The sequence below is a fragment of the Chelmon rostratus genome, chromosome 2, assembly GCF_017976325.1.
Source record: "Chelmon rostratus isolate fCheRos1 chromosome 2, fCheRos1.pri, whole genome shotgun sequence".
Classification (NCBI taxonomy): Eukaryota; Metazoa; Chordata; class Actinopteri; order Chaetodontiformes; family Chaetodontidae; genus Chelmon; species Chelmon rostratus.
In genome coordinates this window covers 9,423,022-9,446,793 of record NC_055659.1, presented here as the reverse complement: position 1 = coordinate 9,446,793, position 23,772 = coordinate 9,423,022, and the positions used below count along the sequence as shown (strand labels likewise).

The 23,772-nt window shown below is 38.7% G+C and overlaps 1 protein-coding gene and 1 long non-coding RNA gene across 3 annotated transcripts; both read right to left on the bottom strand.

The window, feature by feature from the left end:
- Positions 1 to 2,961: 2,961 nt before the first annotated feature.
- LOC121622654 lies at positions 2,962 to 7,752 on the bottom strand. Of its 2 annotated transcripts, XR_006007790.1 has the most exons (7): positions 7,710 to 7,752; positions 6,345 to 6,472; positions 6,065 to 6,151; positions 5,665 to 5,853; positions 5,102 to 5,466; positions 4,792 to 4,922; positions 2,962 to 3,585 (listed from the first exon to the last, which is right to left on the bottom strand). It is a non-coding gene; the product is annotated as an uncharacterized LOC121622654 (long non-coding RNA). The 2 variants fall into 2 exon arrangements; XR_006007789.1 differs by lacking the exon at positions 7,710 to 7,752 and having other exon boundaries at positions 6,345 to 7,687.
- An 8,444-nt stretch (positions 7,753 to 16,196) lies between these two features.
- Positions 16,197 to 17,401, bottom strand: LOC121612357 (adenosine receptor A1-like). The gene is made up of 2 exons (XM_041945194.1): positions 17,070 to 17,401; positions 16,197 to 16,845 (listed from the first exon to the last, which is right to left on the bottom strand). Exons 1-2 carry the CDS (start codon positions 17,399 to 17,401, stop codon positions 16,197 to 16,199), a joined length of 981 nt encoding a protein of 326 aa, XP_041801128.1.
- Between the last annotated feature and the right edge of the window lie 6,371 nt (positions 17,402 to 23,772).

Here is a 23,772-nt window from a genome sequence, read left to right as displayed (position 1 = left end):
AGGAGGGTCGCCACACTAGCAGCGCCCCGTTTACTTAGATGAGAAAGAGAAGAACAAGAGGGAGGTAGAGGGAAAACAAGAGGGAGGTAGAGGGAACCTAGAGCTCCCGAATTATGTCACAAGGTGTATCAGAGTGTCCTTTATAGTGGTATAAAAGAAAAGCCTATTGACGCATTGGTGCGTCATTGGCAGCGAACCTCCCACGACATCTGTGACACACCCCTGCATCGTTGGCAGTCAGTGAGTTAAGAGTAGGCTTAAAACTTACCTTTTTGACAAAGCTCACAATTTTGTTGTGATTCAATGCTATGTAAATAAAATTGACCTAACCTGACTATTTTGGTATGTAAAAAGTACACGTTAATTGCCTGAATAAGTAATATTTAATTTCCAATCCTACAGTTGTCTCTGCTGTCTCTACTCCACTTCAAGACGGAGATGTGAAACACAAGACGAAGCGGGGAGGTATGTACCAAATATTTTTGAGATTGAGTTCAAATATTATATATTATTTTAAAAAGAGAATTGTTAATTCACTACCCTCTCTGCCCCATAGCCTAAATGTTTTATTTTCAATATGAAAGTAGTTTTGAATTTGTTTGAGAGAAATTAGAAAAAGGACTGTAATAAGAAAGTTAGGTACAACTGCCTGAATGATTGTTTGAAATTCCTGAGCATGTGTTATTAAATTTCACATCTGAAAGCTGCCCAGTAAAACCACAGTTTGATCTGCTGCGGTATAAAATAGTTGCAGTATATGCAGTTTGTTATACAAGTGAAAGTTAGTTAATATACAGAAAACCTTGTTGATATTTACCGTTTTTTTCTCCTCTCTTTTCAGTGGAAAGAAGTGGGCCAAGTCCTGGCAGCCAAAAGACTCAATAATACATTTGTAAATATGTATATACTGTAGTTAAGTTTCCCCTCCAATCCTGAGGTTTCACAGACTACTGATGGTTAATGAAATGTAATGTAGATTGATATACCAGATTAACAGATATGTGTATATAATGTTTTATTTTGTTCTCCTGTTTCATTCTAATTTTAATTATCTGTATACATGTTCTATGTGTGAGGAGTATGGAAGGGGCGACATCTCTTTGATTCATTTTTGCAGACCTGTGTTGTAAAATGACAATTAAATTACCTTTATTCCCTGAATCCTTGATTCCTTTATTTTGCTAATCAGAGAGTACAGATGACAGCAGAGGACAAGATGACTCCTGCCTCTTATTAAAAACATGACCATCTTACAGAACCACTGCAGCATCCTCTGAAAACAAAACTGTGATGGAACTATGATGTGCTGTTTCAATAATAATTACAATCTTGTCTCAGGTATGTTATTAATACATATAAAAAATATATATAGCCCTTTCAGGTAAAGCATAGCTCCAGAAACTGGGCTTTTTAGACTTTAATACAACAGTAACTGTATTTTGAAATATGTTTTCATCAATTGACTTTACTACTTTTCTACTTTAGTACTGACGTAGCCTATGCTCCCCATGCATTGAGACCGAAGCTGCGTTCAAAAACACAGCGCTATGTCATGTTCACCAACAAATAGCTACTGCCAGCTAACTGCAACTACTAACGTTTATTAATAATATGTATGTTTGGAAGCCACATTATATGTAAACAGATTATAAACCACATTAATATTTTAAAACAACAATAGGAATTACGGAAGCCCGGAAGTTCCGTTTGGAAACGTTGCTAAATCCGTTGTGTCATTGAACGCGCACTTTTCAGTCAGTGAAAGAAAGGTGCAAGGATCGCGTCTAAAATAGCAGTCATTGATAAATATGTTTATGTTTTTCAACACATTTTGTTTCCTGACATAAATTCATATGTTTAAGAAAAACTTTTTCTGATGAAAACCGAGCGGGTAGTTGTTTTCTAAACCCTAATTTCACAACGCTAACCCTAGACCGGAAGAATGCCACAAGAACTACAATTGGCGTGGAGTTCAAGTACACAGTAGAGGGCTGCGCCATATGTTTTGTAGTTCTAAAGTGTTTTCAATATTTTATTAAATTGTGGTCAGAAATCTTGAAATCACATTACAGGTAATAGGGGGTGGGGAGCAGATCTGTTTGGTCAGATTAGATGTTTATCACTGGTAAAAGGGTGAAATCATGTTTTTTCCGGGTTTTGACCTTACTCAGTGACGCCCCCTGTTGGTTTGCCTTCGGGTATGATAGTAGAGATCAAGAGCTTTCCAAAACTGTTTACCCCACATCTCTAGCATATTTTTTGGCTTCCCTATATGCCTTCAAAAATGTCTCAGGTACAAGGTTCAAAGGTCACTCCTAAGGGGCAGGAACCAACCACAATGTTCATACTGACATATGTTACTCTGTAGGTCAAGGCCTTTACAACAATGTCTTAATTGTTGTCCTATGACAAAGTTTTATTTTCAAGTTGCTCCAAGCCAAGGCCCTTTGAGGTGTCATTTCTCATAGCACCTTTCAGCAAAGCTGGATAAAAATCAGACAAACGTATTTTAAAGGGTATTTAGTGGCCAAATGTGGTCATGATATTGATGTATACCTTATGCTCAGTCAGACTTTTCAATTTGGACCAATTAAGACCCAGTTTTCTCCCATAATCTGTAAATGTTTCTTTTGCATATTCCCCCATTGATTTAATATGGCTGTTTATAGTCTCTGTATACCCCTTTCCCCAGACTGACAGGATGGTCCTAGCTTATCAAGCTTCTAGCATATTGTATTGCCAGTACTTTTTTGTGTGCACTGTAAATTTTGCACACATATCTTAAAAAATGACCATGACATGACATTTTCTTAAAACAGTATAGGCCTGTGCCACATAACATGTTATGCATGAGGGAGGGAAATGCATTTAGTCCAGAAATTTTAGATGTTGATCGTGAAGTACTGTACAGTACTCAATAAATAGTATGACATTAAAGAACACATGACTTCTTTTTTCAGTGTTTTATTGAAGACAGTGACCAAAAGCAGAAGTAACCAGAAGTGAAAGGCTTTCACTTTACAAGAAATCACAGGAAGTACTCTCTCCCATTACTACTCTCAAAATAAAGAGTAGATTTGCTGCTGTTATCTCCCTTTTCCTGGAAAGAAGTGGGGTTTGAGTCTGACTGCAACTAGTCATGTCAGAAAAATTGACAATTAAACTTAGTTTAGCTGACTAAATTTCATCAGTAATGTCAACATAATATTTGAAACAACATGTTGTGATCTAGTGAACCTATTATTTAATATTGGTGTCAACACACCCCTGGATTACAGTACATGAAGATGAGACTGTATATTGATGAAACATATATACAGAATATAGATGACAGGTTGACGTTTGGTCCGAAAGATGGCGCCATGACCACTGTGTGACGTCATACGAAACCCATGGATACGGCGCATGTTGACCACATATGAAATAGAAAACGAGATAGGTTGTCTGGAATGCACCATAAGTGCAGATTTGGTATGAGCTGGCGGAAACCAGGTGGCTTGATTGCAGCAGCAGGGCAGGTGTAGAGTGGGAGGCAGGCAGATCCAAGTCCATGTCCTTCACCACAGTCTGTCCTGCAGCATCAATCTGGAAGAACATGGAAGAACATGGTAAGAGAAGGTGAAGTCAAGAATGAACAAGCAATATAAATCATTAAGAAATACAGGAATGCTTTCTCTCTCAGATCCAGAGGAGTGACCTTTTCCAGGAACTGGGAGAAATTGACTGCCTTTTTTGATGAAAATGAGTTTTTTGCCTAAATCATCTCCTGATAATGTGGCCATCTCTGGTAAAATCGCCTAAATTCTTAGTTAAAAGGATCATGCTCTTTATGCCATATAGGACAATGGCCTCTGTCAAGAGGGTGACTTTGGCCATTTTAATTTTTGCCTAAGTCAACTTTTTGATTCTTTAGGATAAAATGTCTGACTTGGGCAATTTAACATGCTTTCATGATGGCGGCTGCTTCAAGAAGCAACAGAATCTATAGTGCAGAAGAAACTCTAAACATGATTCTTGAATCAGGTTTACTATCATAAAGGCTAGGCTATAATGTTGTCTAAATGTCTAATTTTCACAAGTTATAGTTTAATTACAAAGCTAGCTACTTCTAGCTAGCTAACTATTCCTAGCCCACTTCTTTCCGTAACACAGCCAAACATAAATGAGCACAAGGCAATAATACCCCTCAAAGTTTTAACATTAAAGAAATGTTTTTGCTTTTTGGTACAACTATTAAACTGTTCTGACACCTCCTTTAATTTAAGTTAGAGACATTTACTTTTTGAATTTGCTGTACGGAATTAAAGGACAGTTAATATACTGGATGTTGGAAATGGGTTAAGTTCAATAAAAACTCAGCAAAGAAGACCTGGAGAAGTGAGGAAAAGGACTGCCTCCTGACCAATTGGATTTATCTGACATTTGTTTTGAGTTTGCACTATCGAATGAAAGGGCAATTTAAGCCAGGTTTAAAGTTGCCTAAATTACACTAGAATGTTTTAAGATCTTGCCTTATGTTTGGCTTTTGTCTTTTTTTATAGGACAGCTGAAGACATGACAGGAAAGGGGGGAGAGAAAGGGAATGACATGCAGCAAATGGGCTGCAGGTACCAACTGAGCTAACCCTCCACCCCGGCATTAGTCACTTTATTACTTAATGTGACATAATGTATGTGTATGTACTTACATACACATACAGTAATCCGTGTGGAAAAAGAGTTGCAGGAATAGTTTTGTAAAACAAACACTAGTATACAGTTCATACTCTAGTAAATTACTTAAGTAAATTACCTAAATTGTGATATCCTCTTCGTCGTCACTAGTGTCTGGACTGCTGAGGGCACTTTGATCCTCGTCCTCAACATGAAGATGGGCAGAAGCCTCAGGACCTAAGAGACAGCAAAGTCCTTTGTTGCCCTGTTCTAAATTTCAAAGGACACAAGACATCACATTATAGATCCACTACAAAATAAAGCTGTGTTCCCACTGCAGGAACTACTTCCTGGTTCCGGGAACTTGTTCACTGACTTCGGCTTACTTCTTTTAACCTTGAAATCTTAAAAGCCATGCTTTCAATAAATACCTTTTTGTTTTAGCTTACCATTCTCAGCCACCTTGTTCTCAAGCTCCTCTGCCTGCTTCTGCAACCATGTGCAATGTTGTGCCATCTCCAGCACCAAAATGTTCTTCTCCTCTTGCAGTCGCATTGTTAGCATCACCTGGTCGTACAGTCTCTTCTTTATCGTGATGTTTGCTGAACACAGTAAAATGAATGCAATTGGGTCTGCTATATAGGCCAGTGTTTCTCTCAATTCAGTTTCGGTAATATTTCAGTAATACAGCTATTTTGTCACATTATCAATAATACTTGCATTTTTCACTGCTTTTTGGATGGTCTCAGTAAATGTGGAGACTTCACTGTCTTTTGCCACAAAGAGGCCCTCAAAAAAGGCAGGGTCATCAGAGCTGAAAAAGAAAGAAAATTAGAGAAAAAATTGTAAATGTTGACACCCCGAGTGATAAGTACTATAAATTCAATTTAAGATATTCTGAATTAGGTGAGATACAAAGTTTTATTAAACTGGGATATGTGTCTCAGGGTTTAGCCCCTGACAGTTCCCCTTCTGAAATGTTATAGTTTTCCACCAGCCAAAGAATACCAACCGAATGACAGCAGGCTCATTGCAGAGGCAGCACAGAGGATGACCAACAGCCTCTTTCTCTATGAGGCATTGGAGGTTGTGTGGTCTCTGAGGCTTTCTGCTGATGACAAGACCAGGATGTTGCTGAACATTTTTGAGGCTCACCAGAATGGCATGATGCTAAAATAGCAGAGAGCCTCTCCATATTTTTCTGTAAAGAAAATATCAACTTCAGTTATTTAAATAACAACCATTAAAATAATTAATCAACATACACACAGTATACACATATTTTCACTATGAAACTGGCTCTAATCATTAGTGTTCATATTCAAGTGTAAGTGTTAAGGTTTGTTTCAATCTTAAATTCAGTTATACACGGAGATTTGAAGATTTAAAATTCTTTCATCACTGTGATTTACCAAATGTCATCAAAGGACTTGCTGAGGGTAAACTAGGCAGATGTTCCACGCTGGATGACAGGGAGCACTCAGTTGGAGGCTGTGACACTGTAAATAAGCACATAGAAGAATAAGAATGGATTAGGACTGCAATTGTGTTTTTTCTATGTAAATATTAATTAACAATAAAATACAATCAGACACACTATATTCACATGAAAGACTTGCTTGACATTTACTGTAATGCCACTGAAAAAAATGTTATCTACTTTTCGATACATCAACAATTTACATAAATAACCTGTAGCTGAGGCTCTGCGTCGACCACCACACCTCCCCCTGGGCTTGCCTTGCCGTTGCCTTGTCTTCTTTGACGGCGAGTCTCTTCCAGAGCATGCCCGTTTCCTGATCTGAGCTGCTTTGCTGCTGCTATGTGTTAATAAATAACAGTCTTGTCAAACTGATGTGGTTAAAGGTACTAGAATCAAAAACAGGTGACAAACTAAAGCAAACCCCAACATCTATTGCATTGAGGGATTTATACACTATCTGACCCTTACCATAATATACCTAATATGTATCCCCCTCTGTAGTTAAGGACAGTTACATTTGGAAAACTTGCTCTTCAATGTTTTGCATACATATTTCACTAATGCAGAAGCACTGCAGTCATGAAAGGTCTGCATTTGGCATCAGTTTCTTCATTTGTTTACTGAAGTCTTCTCCATAGATCTAAGAGCACATATTATTAACTGCTGATACAAAGACAGCATCATCTGGGCCTTTTTCATCATGTCTAAACATGGCATAAGCATGCTTGGATGTTAACTACTCAACTGCCTTGTTTAATAAAAAAAAGTATAAAATCTTACACACTCATATTTCTACTAACATTTAATATAATTCGTCACCGACATGTCAAGTAAAGTATGATGAAAACACTAATCCTGGCTTCAGCGAGAATCTGCTCATGCCTCAGTTCAGCAGCCATTCGCCTCCCCTCTTTGTATTGGGGATTCGGGCGGTCAATGGTATATCTGTCCATAGTTATACAGACAGATACAGACCAAACAAACAAACAAACGAATACAGACAAACAGGCAGACTAACAAACAGTTAACAAATAGAGATAGATAGATAGATAGATAGATAGATAGATGACTCTTAAAAGTGCCTTTGGGTTTATTTAGATGACTCAGATGGGGATAGGATGGGTTGACAGAAACTACGAGGAGAAAAGAGACAAGTATTTAGTACTGTAGGCTAGCTATAGTTTACCTGTGTTTTCTATTCATACAGAAAGATTTTGTATGCAACTGATTGGACCATGATTTTCCCATCTTTTGAATGAATACAAAAGATTTTTTCTAAAACAAAACACAGTGTTTAAGGAGGCCTAATGAGACATTATGCCTCGTGTTATTGCATAACATAACGTTACTCTTTGGTGATGCGGCGTTACCGTATGCACAGTAACTATTAGCATACACATAGCTGTCTTCCACTAGCCAGACAAAAGTTGCTATTGTTCCCTTCACAAGTAAGCAGGTCGTTTTCATAGTCTTGTGTTTAATAATGAGGCCGCTGTTAATCATCGCTTTAACATTTAAACCGTGTGAATAATGAAAAAGTAAGACATCAGCAAGAGAAAAACCACACATCTTACCAAGTAGCAGGAGAAGGGCAGAATGCTTCCGGCAACAGGTGTCGCTAGCCGTGGGGGGGAAGGACTAGGATACTTTCACAATAAGACAAAAAGATATTACACTAATATAAGATGACATTGTAAACGTAGTGGTACCTTAAAAACCGTAAAAAAAAAATAAAATAAATGCATTTAGGACAAAGCAGGATACAGATATTAAAAATAACAATAAAATACTTTTTAATCACTGAATCATGCGGCCAAAAAGAAGAAGAAAAGCATTAGATCATATATATGTAAAAGATCTGACCCCTCGCAATTTTTAATTACCTGAGCTACTGTATATTGTAGGCTATATTAAAAAAGCAGGAAGCAAAGATTAAAACAAAAGAGTTTCCTGATCACAAAAATGCCTGAATCCGCAGCAGAAAAGAAGAATAAAAACGTTAGATCATATGACGAGGAAGCCTGCAATGGATTCGGGATTGACATTAAAAGAAAAACAAAAAAATAACAGCAATACCTGATGATGGAGAATGTCGTATTTAGTTGCTCCCAAGGCTCAGAAATTAAATAAAATCCAACTCCTCCTGTATGCCGTGGCGTGTGATTGCCGTGCTTGGACGCACGAAATAAACTTCCCATTAAAATACATTAGTTTGAAATCCGTTCTGGGTAGCACGAAAAAAGTGAGGAAATCGTGTCGGCACGCACGAAACAATAGATTAATTAACGTGACAGTTTCACGACTTTCTGTGAGACTGGGTTGAACCAGCAACTTACTTTGCACACTGGCGTCAACAGGTGGGTGACATGAGGGGCCCCTCAATTAATCATAACAGCTTTTCTTTAACCCATTGCTGGCTTTTTTGCTGTAATAGTAATAATGATAATAATTTAAATAAAATACATTCACTCAGCCTGGTTCCAGATCTGAATCACTGCAGATTTAATCAGCAATTCAAATGTTTCTTTAGGTTGTAGTCAATGGCTATTTTGGTAGGAGATTGAAGCAGGTGGGATTAAGAACAGGGGACATCATCTTCCTCTCTATACCTACATGAATGAACAAAAGTGGCAGAAAAATAGGCACTAAAATGGACTTGTGCATGGATGAGATAGATGCAGCTGCACATGTTGTTGCACGACAGTGGACTTGCAGAGATAAAAACTTTTAAATCTCTATAGTTAAATGACTGATGTGACAAAGTTGAAGATATCTTATTGCATTTCTTAGATTTTTCCAAAGTTGTTGTTTCTAAATTGTTTTATACAAAAAGGCTAACTAGCTCTGCACAAAGTAGTATTTCTGTTTTATATAGTCTTGTATTCTATGTGGGTCATGATCTGGTGAGGATGCTGACTTTTTGCCTGCAGCTTAAGCTCACTCTTTTAGCAATATATCATTTAGGCAGACATCAAGTGTACATTTAAGACCCCTATCACAGAGTTTTAAAACAAGTCAGCTTGAAAGTTTGAAAAGTCCGCCAGATGCAGAGTTTGCAACCAACTCGTGCAGCTGAGATGAGGTTTAGCAAACAGTCATTTATCAGGCTTCTACATGAGCTCTGATAGATGAACCATGTTTTCCGGGTGTAAAAAAGCATTTGCCTCCCTAAATCCTACACAGGATAATGGTTTACTGCTGAAAGGTTTTAATTTCTTGTGAGTGTTTTTTCCAGACAGATTTGATATTTATTATTTGATAATGTGAAATCTTCATGATTTCTGAAATTGATTCCAGTTTGGGAACTGTGTTTGCAGAGCAGCCTGTTTGACAGGCAAATGTCAAGGCTTAACATTTTTGTTACTGTAATCTGCATGTGTGTGCATGCACGTTGGGAGATGGCACTACAAAGAGTTTTGTTTCGCCATGTCTGTTGATGTTTTTGGTTCAGTTGCATCATGTTTTATCATGCACTTCCTGTTTTATTGTGAAACCGTAGCTCGCCTCTCGTTTCAGACCAATGACTTCCTGGTGTCCTTCTCGCCTGTCTGATTGTCTTCTCCCGCCCTGATTTTTTTGCACCTGTTCCTTGTTACCTCATGTATATATAGTCCACATCTCCCTTGGTCCTGTGCCAGACTGTCTTGTGAACCCTGTGTACCTTGTCTTGTGAACTTGCCTGTCTTTGCCTTGCCCATGAGTTTTTGATTACCTTTGTTTTTTTCCTTGATGAAAACCTTTGCGTCTTTTGTTTGTAGTTTTTGATTACCAAGCGCCTTTTGTTCTTCCTTGTAAATACCTGAGAGATTTTTCTTATTAAAACCAGCCGTCGACCTTTTGAATTTCCTTGGTGTTTGTGTTTTGCATTTTGAGTCCGAAACCCTTGAGCCTGAGCGCTTGTTACATAGCCGCAACCTCAGAGCTTCAGCATTACTGAATGCTTTTTAGTGGCCTAGTGCTGCAGTGGACATTATCGACATCCTGAACATCTATGACGCCAACTTTTGCAACATATCCTTGCAGTATTTGTGCAGTGGTTCTTATTTAATCTTTAATTATATTTGTTGCAGGCATGGACACTGAATCAACCAATCACAGCCAGGACAACACCATGTTTATTTTCAACAATGATTTGTTTACCACACTGTGTTCACTGGTGTGTGTCTCTTTGCATGAGGTTCTTAAAATCATGATTTTAAAGTTTTACACAGGAGACTACTGACTCTGTATCCCTTAAACATGCTTGTTCTCTCTCATTCTGTTATTGCCAATGAGAGACGAGAGAATAAGATTGAGAAAAATGTACAAAATAGATCACAAATGGTTCACAGAAATAGTGGTAGCCCTATGATAGATTTCAGTCCTGACAGTGGACTTTCAAATAATTTGTAAAACACTCTAAAATTGAGCTGTTGCACTATGTTTGGGATATTTTCTATTTAATAATTTAAAAATCATGTTATATTCTCCATTGTAATTACGTAACATTTTGAGTGTCAGTGTGATCATGTTAATGATATTTGTATTTTTAACATTTTGATGCAGATGTAGTCTTAATGTAATCATGATGTTGCTGTTTTACTGTTAACCGTTACCATCAACACTTTTCTCATTTTTCCAACAGATGCCACATCTGGTACCTGATGTGCTGCTGCAAAGTGTTTTGACTGCATTGTTGTTAAGGCGGATGAAGGATAAAATGAGAAAATATGCGATAATATTTGTAATAATGGGGATATACAGTACAATATAGCATAATATCACACTAACAGAAGACTTTTCCTGAAGTCTTAGAGAGACTAATCTCCTTTGCCTGGCGTCAAACCATTCATCATTCATGATTTCCATTTGGAAAGACTGGAAGACAGAGTATCATCACAAGGCTTTCATCTGAAATGTCTCACCTCTTCCTTGCAGGAGAAAAGTGCTGCTGAGCTGAAGGAGATTGCAGCACTGACAGACTGTCTCGGCTGGTCCAAAAGGTAGCTCTTAAAGTCAGATCACGGTGAGACTTTGACACCCGCAGCGTAAAATGTTCTAAAAATTATGTTATATGAGCATACTTGCTCGACAGAAAAATTGCATGTAGTCCGTTTTGATAAAAACAATGGGATGTTGGCCACTGTTTGCTTGAAATGCAGCAATATTACAAGAAGCGACTGTTTGTGTTGCTATAGCACAATGGCACCATGGTATTACTATGTTATACCATAATAATTTACCACACAATGTGCCATAATAAAATTTCTTTAAAGACCAGTGTGTAAGGTTTAGGGGGATCTATTGACAGAAATGGATATATAATGTTAATAATTATGTTTTAACTACTGTAAAGTCACCTGAAAATAAGAATTGTCATTTACTCGATATGACACAAAAGCCTACACGCTCGACCTTTAAGGGCTTTTTATGAATGCACTAAAGAGAATGAAACACAAGGAGCTGTTATTTTTATTGTCAGTGTCATTTCCTTTTTTTAATTTGACTTTATGCTCCCTGTCCAAACCATGCAAACTTTCCTACCTCCCCACTTCTGTTTTTTGAGACTTGGCCATCACTTGCTTGTTGAGCCTTGGTTAGACGGCTGCCATGGCTGTGAATGACAGCAAAGCTCCTCCAAGGTCTCAGCAAATGCTATTTCGCCTCTTCTCTCAGAAATGCAAGTGTGAGTCACATAAAAAATCGGCTCTTGTGTGTCACATATGTGCATCTACACGTAGACCTGAATGCTCCCTCACAATTTACTGCTCAACAACACAAGCCAGACAGCCAGACTGGGAGCTCTGTATAGCTGCACTACTTTGAGCTATTAAATGCTAATGTTGGGCTGCTAACTCTCTCACAACGACAATGCTAACATGCTGATGCAAAGCAGGTATGATGTCCACCATGTTCACCACAGTAGTTTAGCATGTTCGCATGCCACACAAAGTACAGCCAAGATTGACAGGAATGTCAGTACATTTGGTATCAGGTATTTGGTCATAGACCAAATGAGACAAATCGAAAAGCTGATGATGGCACTAGATGAAAAGTTAAGGGATCACCAGCGTGATTACAATTCATCCCGAGGGAGGGGAATATGAATATATTTACCAAATTTCATGCCAATCCATCTTGCAGATGTTCAGATAGTTCGCAAGACATGAGAGAAGTTTGACCTGCTGGTGGCACTACAGCAAATGTGGTTCGAGTAGGGGGTAGAAAGTAAAGAGGTAGAGTCAAAGATGAAAGAAGGGATAGGATACAAACCCTTGTTTGAGTAGGGGGTAGAAAGTTTAGAGGGTGCTGAAGGTGGAGGCCTAATCCACAGACTAGATTTAACAGCCTCTTCTAACATTTCCTTCAAGAAACAAACAAAACAGGAAAACAACCAAAAAAAGAACAAAAAAAAAAAAAAAAACAAGCCAACTCTGTATCTTACAACACTAATTCACCTGAGCAGTTCACATGGTCACAAAGAGAGACTCTAGCTGGCCACACCCCCACCTTATCTACACTTCCTCTTCCTGGATCTCTTCCTATTGGGAGAGGTTCGGGGAAAGCAGAGCAGAGGAGAGGTGTCTTGTTCAGACTTCCCCTGCCGGATTAGGCATGCATGTCCTCTGCCTCCCCCTACTCCCTCACTGCCCCTATTTCACCCCCCAACCACTATTATTTCTCCTGATCCATATCCACTGACTAGACCTAGCAGCCTCATCTGACATCTCCCTCACTGTCTTCCTTAAATTTCGCCCATGCACTCCCAGCTCCCTCAACAGTGAAACAGCTGACCCTGCAACAAAACCTCTACACCCCACTTCAACCGGACAGACCCTGGTCTTCCATCCCCTCTGCTCAGATTCTGTCTTTAAATCTGCATACTTAGTCTTCTTCCTTTCATAAGCTGCCTCCACTGAATTTTCCCAAGGGACTGTTAACTCAATAAAAAACACAGTCTTTTTACTCATGGACCATAAGACAATGTCCGGCCTCAGATTACTATAAACTATTTCCTGGGGCACAACTAGCTTTCCTCCCAAGTCGACCTGCATTTGCCAATCATCAGCCCCTACCAGGCAGCCACCTACCTGCCTTCTCCCTGACTTAGCAGCTCTAATTTTCTCCCCCTCTCGAACAAACTGCACACCTAACCTCTCCTTTCTAGAACTTCCAGAATTCACCTGCTTCCTTCTCTCTTCAATGCCTGCGGCTAAGCTTCTCAGCACCTGATTATGCCGCCATGTATACCGGCCTTGTGATAAGCTAATTCTACAACTTGACAAAATGTGCTTTAAACTTGCTGTACCTGAGCAGAGTGGGCACGATTGATCACCCTGTACCCAGAGTCGTAGGTTCTGCAGGGTTGGCAACACATCATATGTCGCCCCTATCAGAAATTTAATACAGCCTTCCTCCATATTCCACAGGTCCCTCCAACTAAGTTTCCTCTTCTCAACACCTTCCCAATTCAACCATTGTCCCTGTTTGGCCTGACCAACTGCTTTTGCCCCCCTTAACAACTCCTCCTGCCTACGCACCTGTTCCACTACAAGCTTTCTTTTCTCCTTTAGACCTGCTTTGTTCCACACTGGTTTGCTTGGGCCAAGCCTCAAGCCTCCCCAGCCAAATTGAACATTTCCTACTATTTCTGCATGCCTAAGAGCTGCCTCTGCCTCCTGCACTGCTGCCCTTGGGGTGGAGGTATTTCAGTCTGGGCCAAAGTGGAGACCTGACCCACATTCCCTGCAGCCATGCTGCCAGCATGGCCAAAAACAACTCACTAACTTAAGTCACTCAACATTCACTGACATAAGGTGGCATCATGTTAAAGTGTAATTTTACTGGGATGTATTTAAACTACTATTATTGTTTAAATACAGAGGGTTTACAGAGCAATTTAATAAGTGAAACATTAACTGTATAGTACATGAAATGATGTACAAATACTGTGAGAGACAAAGAGGCTGGTACTGAGCAATGATACAGACTTTGTGCTGTTGTTGTTGTTGTTCTGAGTCTCACCTCAGTGAGATGTTGTATTTTTCAAACAGCTTTACAAGACAAACTCAACTAAACCTATTGAACCATTGAACAATTTTTACCTGAAATGTGGTAACTATTGATATAGAATGTCGCTAACAATTGGCAAACTTTTATTTAACAAAAAATGTTTCAATGTACAAATTCCTTTATTTTTATTATTTCAGTTATGTGGGAACTGGTGCCATGCCTTCAGATGTCTCTTTGGTGTCAGTGTTGCAGATTGTTTTGATTTGAACTCTGAAAATTAAAGTGCAGGTGTTGCTGTAATGGTTGGTAATTTGTTGGCATGAATCCTTAAAAGTAAGATGCACCAGTCAGAGTATTTTACATCACCAAGTTCTGTACAGCTGTTCTTTCAGATATTAAATCTCTGTTAAATCCTTGGGAGAGCTCGATATGGCCTCAATGATTCTGAACCATAACACCATGTTTGATGATGACAGCAACAGTTTTTATGTGATATACTGTATGAACTAGTGGTTAATGCATGTCTCTTTTGCCTGTGAGCTCAGTATGTAAATCCAGATAATTTTATGTCACGTACCATGAAGTAGAGATGCAGATACTGCTGCTGGCAATGTTACAGTGTGTGTTTGTTTATATACTACATCTGTGGGTAATCAGGTCATGGATAGCAGCTGTGCAGAGGTTTGGGGAGGTCACTTAGAGGCTGAATGTAACGGTGTACACTGATGAAAGCCACAAGCGGAAATGTTTGTACTGATTCTCAGACATTAAATCATCTTTTCTGGTGCAAACCTGAAATTATTTAATGCATTAACACCACCGCCACTACTTGTATGTTTCCATCAGGTGCACCAATTTCAATCCTGCATAGTCGGCCTCGTCTTATGATGGAATGATTATGATGATCCTAGCCAGGCAGACAGTTTTGTTTTAATTTACCCTGAGATATCAGTCTCTGGAATTTCGGCTGCCATCCCAGCACATGAAATCAAGTTGGTTGGAAATTACATTTTAGAAATTCACAAGCAACTTATCTCTCCAGAAAAAAATGTTTCAGCTACTCTGGACAGTGTCAACAGTTTTAATTGAAGACATGGACGCAGTAAGAGATGATAAAGCAATTTGAAATAGGATCAATAATTCTAAAGATGCCATATTAACAAGTATATTATTCACATGCTAACTTCAAGCTTTTATCCAGTCAAATGATGACGTATGTAAATAAGTCTCTGTGCCACATTTAGGCGGGCTGCAAGCTGCACAGAGAATTGCCCGAAAGTCTACCAGGGTAGCATTGTCTAAAGAGATTATAGGTTGTGACAAATTTTAGCAGATCAGGCAGTCCATTAGTGGTAAACATGTATCATTTGTTTTTGTTCTGAAAAGAGGCACATACCAAAAATAACTTTATACTATTCTCATATTCAGTTGTATGAGATTCCTTTCTATAATTTCTGGCTACAATACCTGTACAAGTCTAGAAACAGCGGTATTTTTGTCTGTCAGATATATATATATGTCGGAGAAATTCACACTTCCTGGAAGGCTTAAAACCATGTTTTTAATAGAACACATTATAGGAAGTACACTTGTTTCCTGTTTTACTCAGAGACAGATGTGAATGTGAATCATCTTTTGTTTCCAATACAGAGATAACACAATATTCAGAGAGGATTAATCCCACCCATGTTATCTTAAAGACTGATGCTATACAAGTAAATGTTTAGTTTATGACAGACAGGAATTAAATACACGCAAATTATATGTACAGCACAAAATACAAAACTAAATAGAACTGTACAGAAATACTGAAAGTGAAAAAAACAGCTAACCACAAATCTCTAAAAATCAGTATCTGATAACATAACTGACAGACTATAGAAAAAAATGGGACCATCATTGAAATTTCTAAAATAAAAACATTAGACGACTTAATAAAATACATACTGATGAAATAAAAACAATTGATAACAAAGATATTGACGAGTTAAAGAAAATGTATTGGTTTGTGCATTCAGTAATGTGTCTGCACAGTCATATTAGGAACAAGGACACACACATACAAACACTCATTTTTGGCCACTGTTCATGTTACTACTGAGATTGTTGTCTGTTGTCCGGCTTGTCTGAGATCCTTGATTTTCTTCTCCACATGCAATAAACCATCTCCAGATCTTCAGGTACGCTGTCTTGATCTTTTGTATTTTGAACGCATACACAACTGGGTTTACGGCTGAGTTGGCATGAGAGAGCAGGATGCCGACATAGAAAGCCGTTTCTGGTACATCACTCGGCCCACCAAAGTAAGCAACGCAGTTCATTATGTGGAGAGGGAGCCACGACAGGGCAAACAGAGCCAAGACCAGAGACAGAGATCCTGCCAGCTGTTTCTCCTTCTTCAGGTAGTTCTGAGACTGGTTTAGGACACTGCTGCCTGGTTTCTCTCGAAGGTTTAATCGAATAGTAAAGAAAACATAGCCGTATAATACAGTCATCGCCAACAGGGGTGTGAGGTTGCAGAGGAAAAAACTGAAGTAAACCAGGTATGACATGGGGATCACTGCTATAAACTTACAGACAACAGTAGAGTTGACTGAGTTAGACAAGGTTTCATGGTTGTACCATCCGAGCATGGGAGCAAAACTCAGTGGTACTGCAATAAGCCAACATACAGCTACCACCAGCCAAGAATGTCTCTGTGTTACAGTCCTTTTGTACCTACAGAGAGAAACACTAATTATCAGTCAACAATTTTCAATCAACAATTGTAATCAGCCACAACATGAATAATTCAAAGTCGCATAACAAAATATGGCTAAAAATAAAGTCACTGTAGTGATTCAAATCAAAGCCTTTTTGCAGTGCAAGTCATATAAATGGTTGGTGTGATAAATAAAAAGTATTGCTTACAGTTATGCATGTAGCTTTAGGAAGCATCTTACCTAAGAGGGACATACACCCGGAGGTATCGGTCCACTGCAATAGCCACCAGAGACAAAACTGAGACGAGGGTGAACAGGATGACCACACAGCTGATGAAGAGACAGCCGTGGAATGAAGTCTTCACTCGTCCGTCCACCACCACAGCCAACGGTATGGCCGTGCAGCCAACCATAAAGTCAGCCACAGCCAGAGAAACAATAAGGCAGAAGGTAGGCTGCTGCATGCTTTTGCTCGTCCACAGTGCCAAAATAACCAACATATTACCAAGGCAGCAGCTAACAGCAATAAGCACCTCCAACAACGTGTAGATCACTTCTCCCACAGCCATCATGCTTCCTAAATCTCCCAAATGTTTGTTGGCTAATGGTCTGAATGTGAGTCTCAGTGTGATTCAAGTCTTATGAAACCTTTGAGGAAGTCCTCTGCCGTTTAGCAGTTTTTTCATATTCATACAGTAGAGCTGCAGGTCTGACCAAAAAATGACAAAAAAAAAAAAAAGTGTTGAATTGGTACTTTCTACAACCCTGATTCCAAAAAAAGGTAGGACGCAGTGTGTATGCAAATCCTTTTTGACTTCTATTCAATTGAATACAGTACTCTTTGTACAAGGTTTTTAATAAATGTGATACCTGGACCACGTTCCAAATGAATATTGGTGGAAAAGGTTTTGCAAATGATTGCATTCTGTTTTTATTTACATTTTGCACAGCATCTTAACTTAACTTTCAGAGCATCAGGACCAAAATCCATTTATGAATTATTTACACAGTGGCCCTGAGAGCTCAACTCACTGCAACCTGCTGCACATACACAAAAGGACGATGGAAGTGTTTCCAGAGGACACTAAAAGGTCCTGAAGACGGTTTGGACTCATCAATAAGTTATTTCATTTAATCCAGAAAAAAAGTAAGACTTCCTTTTTATGGGTTTTTTGTACCCTTTTAAATGGAAAATGACTTGTAAGGATAAACTAATAACAACAACAAAAAAACCCAAACCAAAAAAATAGTTTTATTTGTGTTTTCTCACTTGTGCATGAGTAGTCTCATCTGCAGCGTGCCCTTAACCTCACAGTAGCATACAAATTCAAATAAATGTTTGTACAGAGAGTGTACTAAGGTTCAAAAACTGAGGGCATGCCTACCTTAACACATTTTGATTATATATATATATATATATATATATATAATATAAATATATAAATATTCACATTATCTTTCTCTCCATTTCTGTGCCTCTCAGCTTTCAGTTATATATTCTTTCTGTTCATTTCTCTGTCTGTCCTCCATTCTCGCTCTCTCTCACCCTCTGAATTCACTGCCTGTCCCTTGGTCTGTGCCTCCTCACTTAAAATATTTTAGTGAAATTATGTACACCTTCTTTATTTCACCTTTGTGATTGAGTTTGCATTATTTTGGATCTGAATTATACTCCAGTTATGCTAGGTGTTTGTGTTGTTAAGCCTATGGGTTCACTGTAATTACCAGAGAACACACATCTCTGTGGTAAATGACATTGTTTGAATTGGATCAGATTGGTTTTTGTTTGCGCTGAACAACACAGGGACGTAATGCTAATCCTATCCTGGGCACAGTGGGCAGTACCTCCTCTTCCTCTCTCATCTTCTTCACCTTCTCTCTTTCTTTTTCTCTCAGTCTGCTCATCTTTTCCTGTATCTCTTCCCCTCCAAAAGCTGAGCTTTGACTGAGCCATTGGGTCTTTTCTTTTTTGTCTGAAAGTGAACACAAGGTCAATCAATATTTATGTGTAAATGTTACCGGCCTCCACTAGAATAATCTGGCAAAGAGAAATATGGGGCTATCACATTTTAACATTCAACCCTTTACACAAACTGAACTGAAAGGGAAATGAGCCTACCATTGGATGGATGGAATCAACATTACGTGGATTGGTAACTTGTTAATTTGATCTAGTGAATGATTGATGATGGATAACCAATGTTTTTTCTCTGTTTTTTCAAATTTCTGGAGCTGTTTCACTGCCATCCACTCTTTATTTTACTTTTTTCCAACCATGAGCAGCTCATCCATTTCCTTTGTGCATTGCATTGTGGGATAACAGTGTACCATATTTAGTATGCAAACTGTGTGGTTTGATTGTACCTAATGTTGTCCCATTCCAGCGGGAAAACTCCAGATACTCAAAACTGCCAGAATCAGTGTGTAGTATGTTTTTGGGACATCTTCTTAGTCTAGAAGACCAAATTTAGACCATGAAAGTACTGGTGCACACAATTTACAGCTGGAGTAAAACTGCAAAACAGAAAGAAAACAAGTCCAGTTTTGGAGCTGCTGTAGCTACATGGCAGTTTGTTTGCTAAGTAAACATAAAGACTTAGTGGACATGCAAACATTCGGGTTCAGCATTCATTGTACCCTCTCAGACAGGGGTGGGTAGATGATGCAAAAAAATAATTGGTCAGTGATATGAGTATAAGACAGACCTGAGAGGGACAATCAGAGACTGAGAGAGGCATCAGAGACATGATGAAGACTTTGTGCGTTGTTATTGTTGTGCTGAGTCTCACCTCAGTGTGCCAGCCTGCGTCGCTGGCCTGTGACAATCTGCTGAAGCCAGCGGACAAAAGCCCAGATGTAAGTCTTTTTCTGTATTTATAACTAAAATAGTATTTTTCAGACTGATTTGTTAGACAAAACTAAATCGAACCATTTGTGCAATGTTTCTTTTTGTCCTGAATTATGTTGTGGAAAAACAAGACATTTAAAAGGTTTCAGATTATTGCCAAACATTTCTGAAGTCAGATTAAATTAACAGAATTCCCTTCTTTTGATATTTCAGTTGTCTGGGAGTTGGAAGCTCATAGCAATGTCCTCGGATATGTGTTTGGTGTCATTAGTGAATGCTTTTTTTTTGCTGAGTGTTCAAGTGGACATTACCGCAACGGACAGACCGAACATCTACACTGCCAACCATAAGGCTAAAATGTAAGCAATCATTTTACTTGTAATGATGGTTAATTTGTTGGCAAGAATTTATATTTGCAGTTGTTCTTTCACTGTTTCTAATATTTACTAAATCCTTTGCAGATATGGATATTGTGCAACTGAATCAGAACCATTTTGGTACGAGAACAACACTATGTATGATGTCGACAGCAAAAGTAAGAGTTTTGTTTAATATACTGTGTACACTGGTATTTAATTGTGCGTCTCTTTGTCTCAGCTTCCTCTAATGTCTATTTTAAAGTTTTACACTGCAGACCACTGACTCTCCGTTCTCTCATTCTGTGTTATTACCAGCCTGATAGGGTAGCCTTGCATCATTCAAGAATCAACCCTAACCATTACAACCATGAGACATCATCAACAATGCACAAATAGTTCTTAACCTCTGATAGATTTATGTACGTTTTGTGATGTTAACGATATTTATATTTGCAACATCTCGATACAAATGTAGTGTGAATGTGATTATGGTGTTATAGTTCTTAAAGTAAACCATTTATTATCACCATCCACACTTTTCTAATGTTTCCAACAGGTGCCCCAAAAGGTGTACCAGACATGCTGCTGCAAAGTGGGTGCCCTGACTGCATCGTTATAAAGGGGGATGACATCGTTAACTCTCTTATACTCTTAAGTAAGGAGAACACAGGCACTGACTGAATGATGTTTCCAATAATGGTGATACTAAGTAAAATATAGCTCAACAGGAAGACTACTCACCAAGTCTAAGAGAGACTAATTCCCTTGCCTTTCCTCAGACATTGCCATTTGGAATTAAATCTAGAAAACTGTATAATGCAGAAATCTGTAATTACTAAGTAAAACAGAACCAAAGGTGAACAGCCACCCAAGCAGCTCTGTGGAGGTTGTAGTTAACAGCAGTGCTTTGATCTGACTGCTAATGCCAGCATGCTAACATTATCACAATGACACTGCTAACATGCTGTTGTTAAGCAGGTATAATGTTGACCATCTAAGGTTAGCACTTTAGCATGCTAACATTTGCTTATTAGCACCAAACACATGTACAGCTGAGGCAGATGGGAATGTCACAAGTTTTGCAAGTACTTGGTGATAAACCAAATTTCAACTTTGACCTGATGATGCTGCTACATGAAAAGTTATGGGCTCACCAGCGTTATTACAGTTGCTCCTGAGTGAACATGAACGTCTGCACGAAATTTAATGGCATTCCATGCAATTGTTGTTGAGCTATTTCAATCTGGACCAAAGTGGTGGACCAACAGAGCAACACTGACATGCCTAAACATATCTTATATTATAATCCCCAGTCATTGCTGTGTTTTGTTTTTATGTACCTATTTATAGCAGGCCATTAATAGCATGCACTGTTAAAACACAAACTATAGTGTGTGAAATTGCAATGGTGTAGGTTAAAACGGGTATATACTGTAGACATTCCAAGACAGAATATCATCACAAGGGTTTCATCTGAAATGTGTCACCTGTTTAACAGGTAGGAGGAAGACTGTCACTGCTGCTGAGCTGAAGGAGTTTGAGACGCAGTCAGAGTGTCTCGGCTGGTCCAAACCGCAGCTGTTGCAATCAGATCACAGTGAGTAAGATGCTTTCACAGTAAATATATGAAAACAAAGGGACGCCGTACCATGATAGCGATTCCTACTTTACCATTTTATCCCTGTAGTGCCATAGTAATACTTTCGTATACCACCAGTACATGCCAAGGTCACATTTATTGAGGGGTTGTTATTAATAGTCATATACATTATAGAATTTGATATAAAATGGTGTCATTAATATTGTCACAAGTTATTTTTCTAATTTTCTTTTTTGCTCCCTGCACAGGCTATGAAAACTGCCCTTCATTTGATGATGACAACACTGATGTTGATACTTCTGAATTATCGCAGCTCATCTATCAAAGACTGAAAATCACTTATAAAGAGCCCCTCGTGTGTCTTGCAAAGAAACTTCTTTCTTACCCCCATGCTGTTTTTCAGTGGGCTCAGCAGCAATTTTCCTGAATGCATAAGGGGAAGCCCTATAATCACCAATCATGTTTTTACATACTGACTTTTTGAGATGTAAAGTTTTGAGGGGCATTGATTGCTTTGTGAGTTTTAACAGTATAGATTTTTTTTTTTACAGCAAAGACAGAATATTACAGTAACTCTGTCGGACACTTTGGTATCTTTACTAAAGTACAACTGGTTTCTAAGAAAAACTTCCTAATCAAGTATAGTACAATCGGCAGATCACCAATATACCTTTGGACATGTTAAATAAATTCATATGACCTCCAAATGATTCAAATTATTGTGTTTTTACCACACACTTATATACATTATATAAACTTGGGACAGTGCTTGAAATTAGATATAATTACAATTATTTTGTACTGTGATATCACTGTGATTTATTAACATAACTGTCATACTGGCATAGCTTACTGGGACACTTGAATAGAACAGAGCCATCATTTATGTTATAACACCTGAGATTTTCCTGTTGCTGTCTTCAAATGGGGTTGTGCTCCCCTCTTGTGGGTCTGAAATGGTGGAGGCCATCTCTTGGTGGATGGTAAGTAAATGTATAGTAATTTTAGATGTGTGTAAAGCTTTTTTATCTCGCAATTTTATAATACGCGAGGAAAATGCTAATATTTCTTATGGCCTCATCTTCTCCCCTCTGACATCATGCCTCTGCATTTCCTGCATGTGTTACTTGCTCGCTAGCTTACTAAATTGTTAGCCTTGCGGCTTGTACATGCTAACACGTTGTTGTTGTCTTGTTCTCAGGACTTAACCACTTGAAGGCCAAGCATATCGTGTACACAAGCTCACCAGCTCCAATTGAAGGCAGCATCTGAAAAGTCAAAATGGATTGGGAATGTGAAAGAGCAGCACTTGCCCCTCCCTCATTACCACCACGGACATACCCCGGGACCCCAACTGTTCCAGTGGAGCTGATCAGATATCTACAGCTATGATTTGCCCACTCTGTCACAAATATGATTTAGGCAAATGTTTCATTCAACAGTCAAGACCTTGTTCCACATTCAAATCACTGGCACAGATTTTTCAGCGATTCAATTAGAATAAATGAATGAAGTGTGATGAAACGGCAATCTGATTATTTCTTTGTATGATAATCCTTCATATTTGGTAAAAAGCTGAACACCATCACTGTTGACGCTAACGACTGCGACTATGACCCTGGTGCAGAAATAAGGAAGCCGTACGAGTCTCTGTGCAAATTTTAGAGCTTTTGTGGAGCTGGACTATTACCTGGCCCCAGGCTTGATGTGAGGTAACTCAATAAAACACAAATGAATGTTGTGATATGAAAAAATAAGCCCAAAATTGAGAGGATGTAGCTCTTGCAACTGCAATTTGACACAATTAAGGATGCTCTTTAAGACAAGGACTGAAAATCAAGTGTTACAGCCATCTTTGGCCCATATAATGCGAGTTGATATTGTATTTATTCCAATCCAGGAAGTTGGTACTGTCTTTTTGTTGCGCATATTTCAAGCCCCTGGATTTTTTAGTCTACTTCGTCCTGTTGGTACTCCGGCATTGACAGCAGCCGGCTGCTGTTTATGAGGATTTGTTTTACACGTCTTTCACATATGTTATCCACTCATTACATTAAAAAACTGAAATAGCTATTGCAGCAAAAACACTTTGACTTTACAGCAGAGCATCAATGGCGGCTGGCTGAGTGACTGACA

Coding starts and splice junctions, on each gene's coding strand:
- LOC121612357 (XM_041945194.1), bottom strand. CDS start 17,401: ATGATGGCTGTGGGAGAAGTGATCTACACGTTGTTGGAGGTGCTTATT. Junction 16,846..17,069: donor CGGGTGTATGTCCCTCTTAG/GTAAGATGCTTC, acceptor TTCTCTCTGTAG/GTACAAAAGGACTGTAACAC.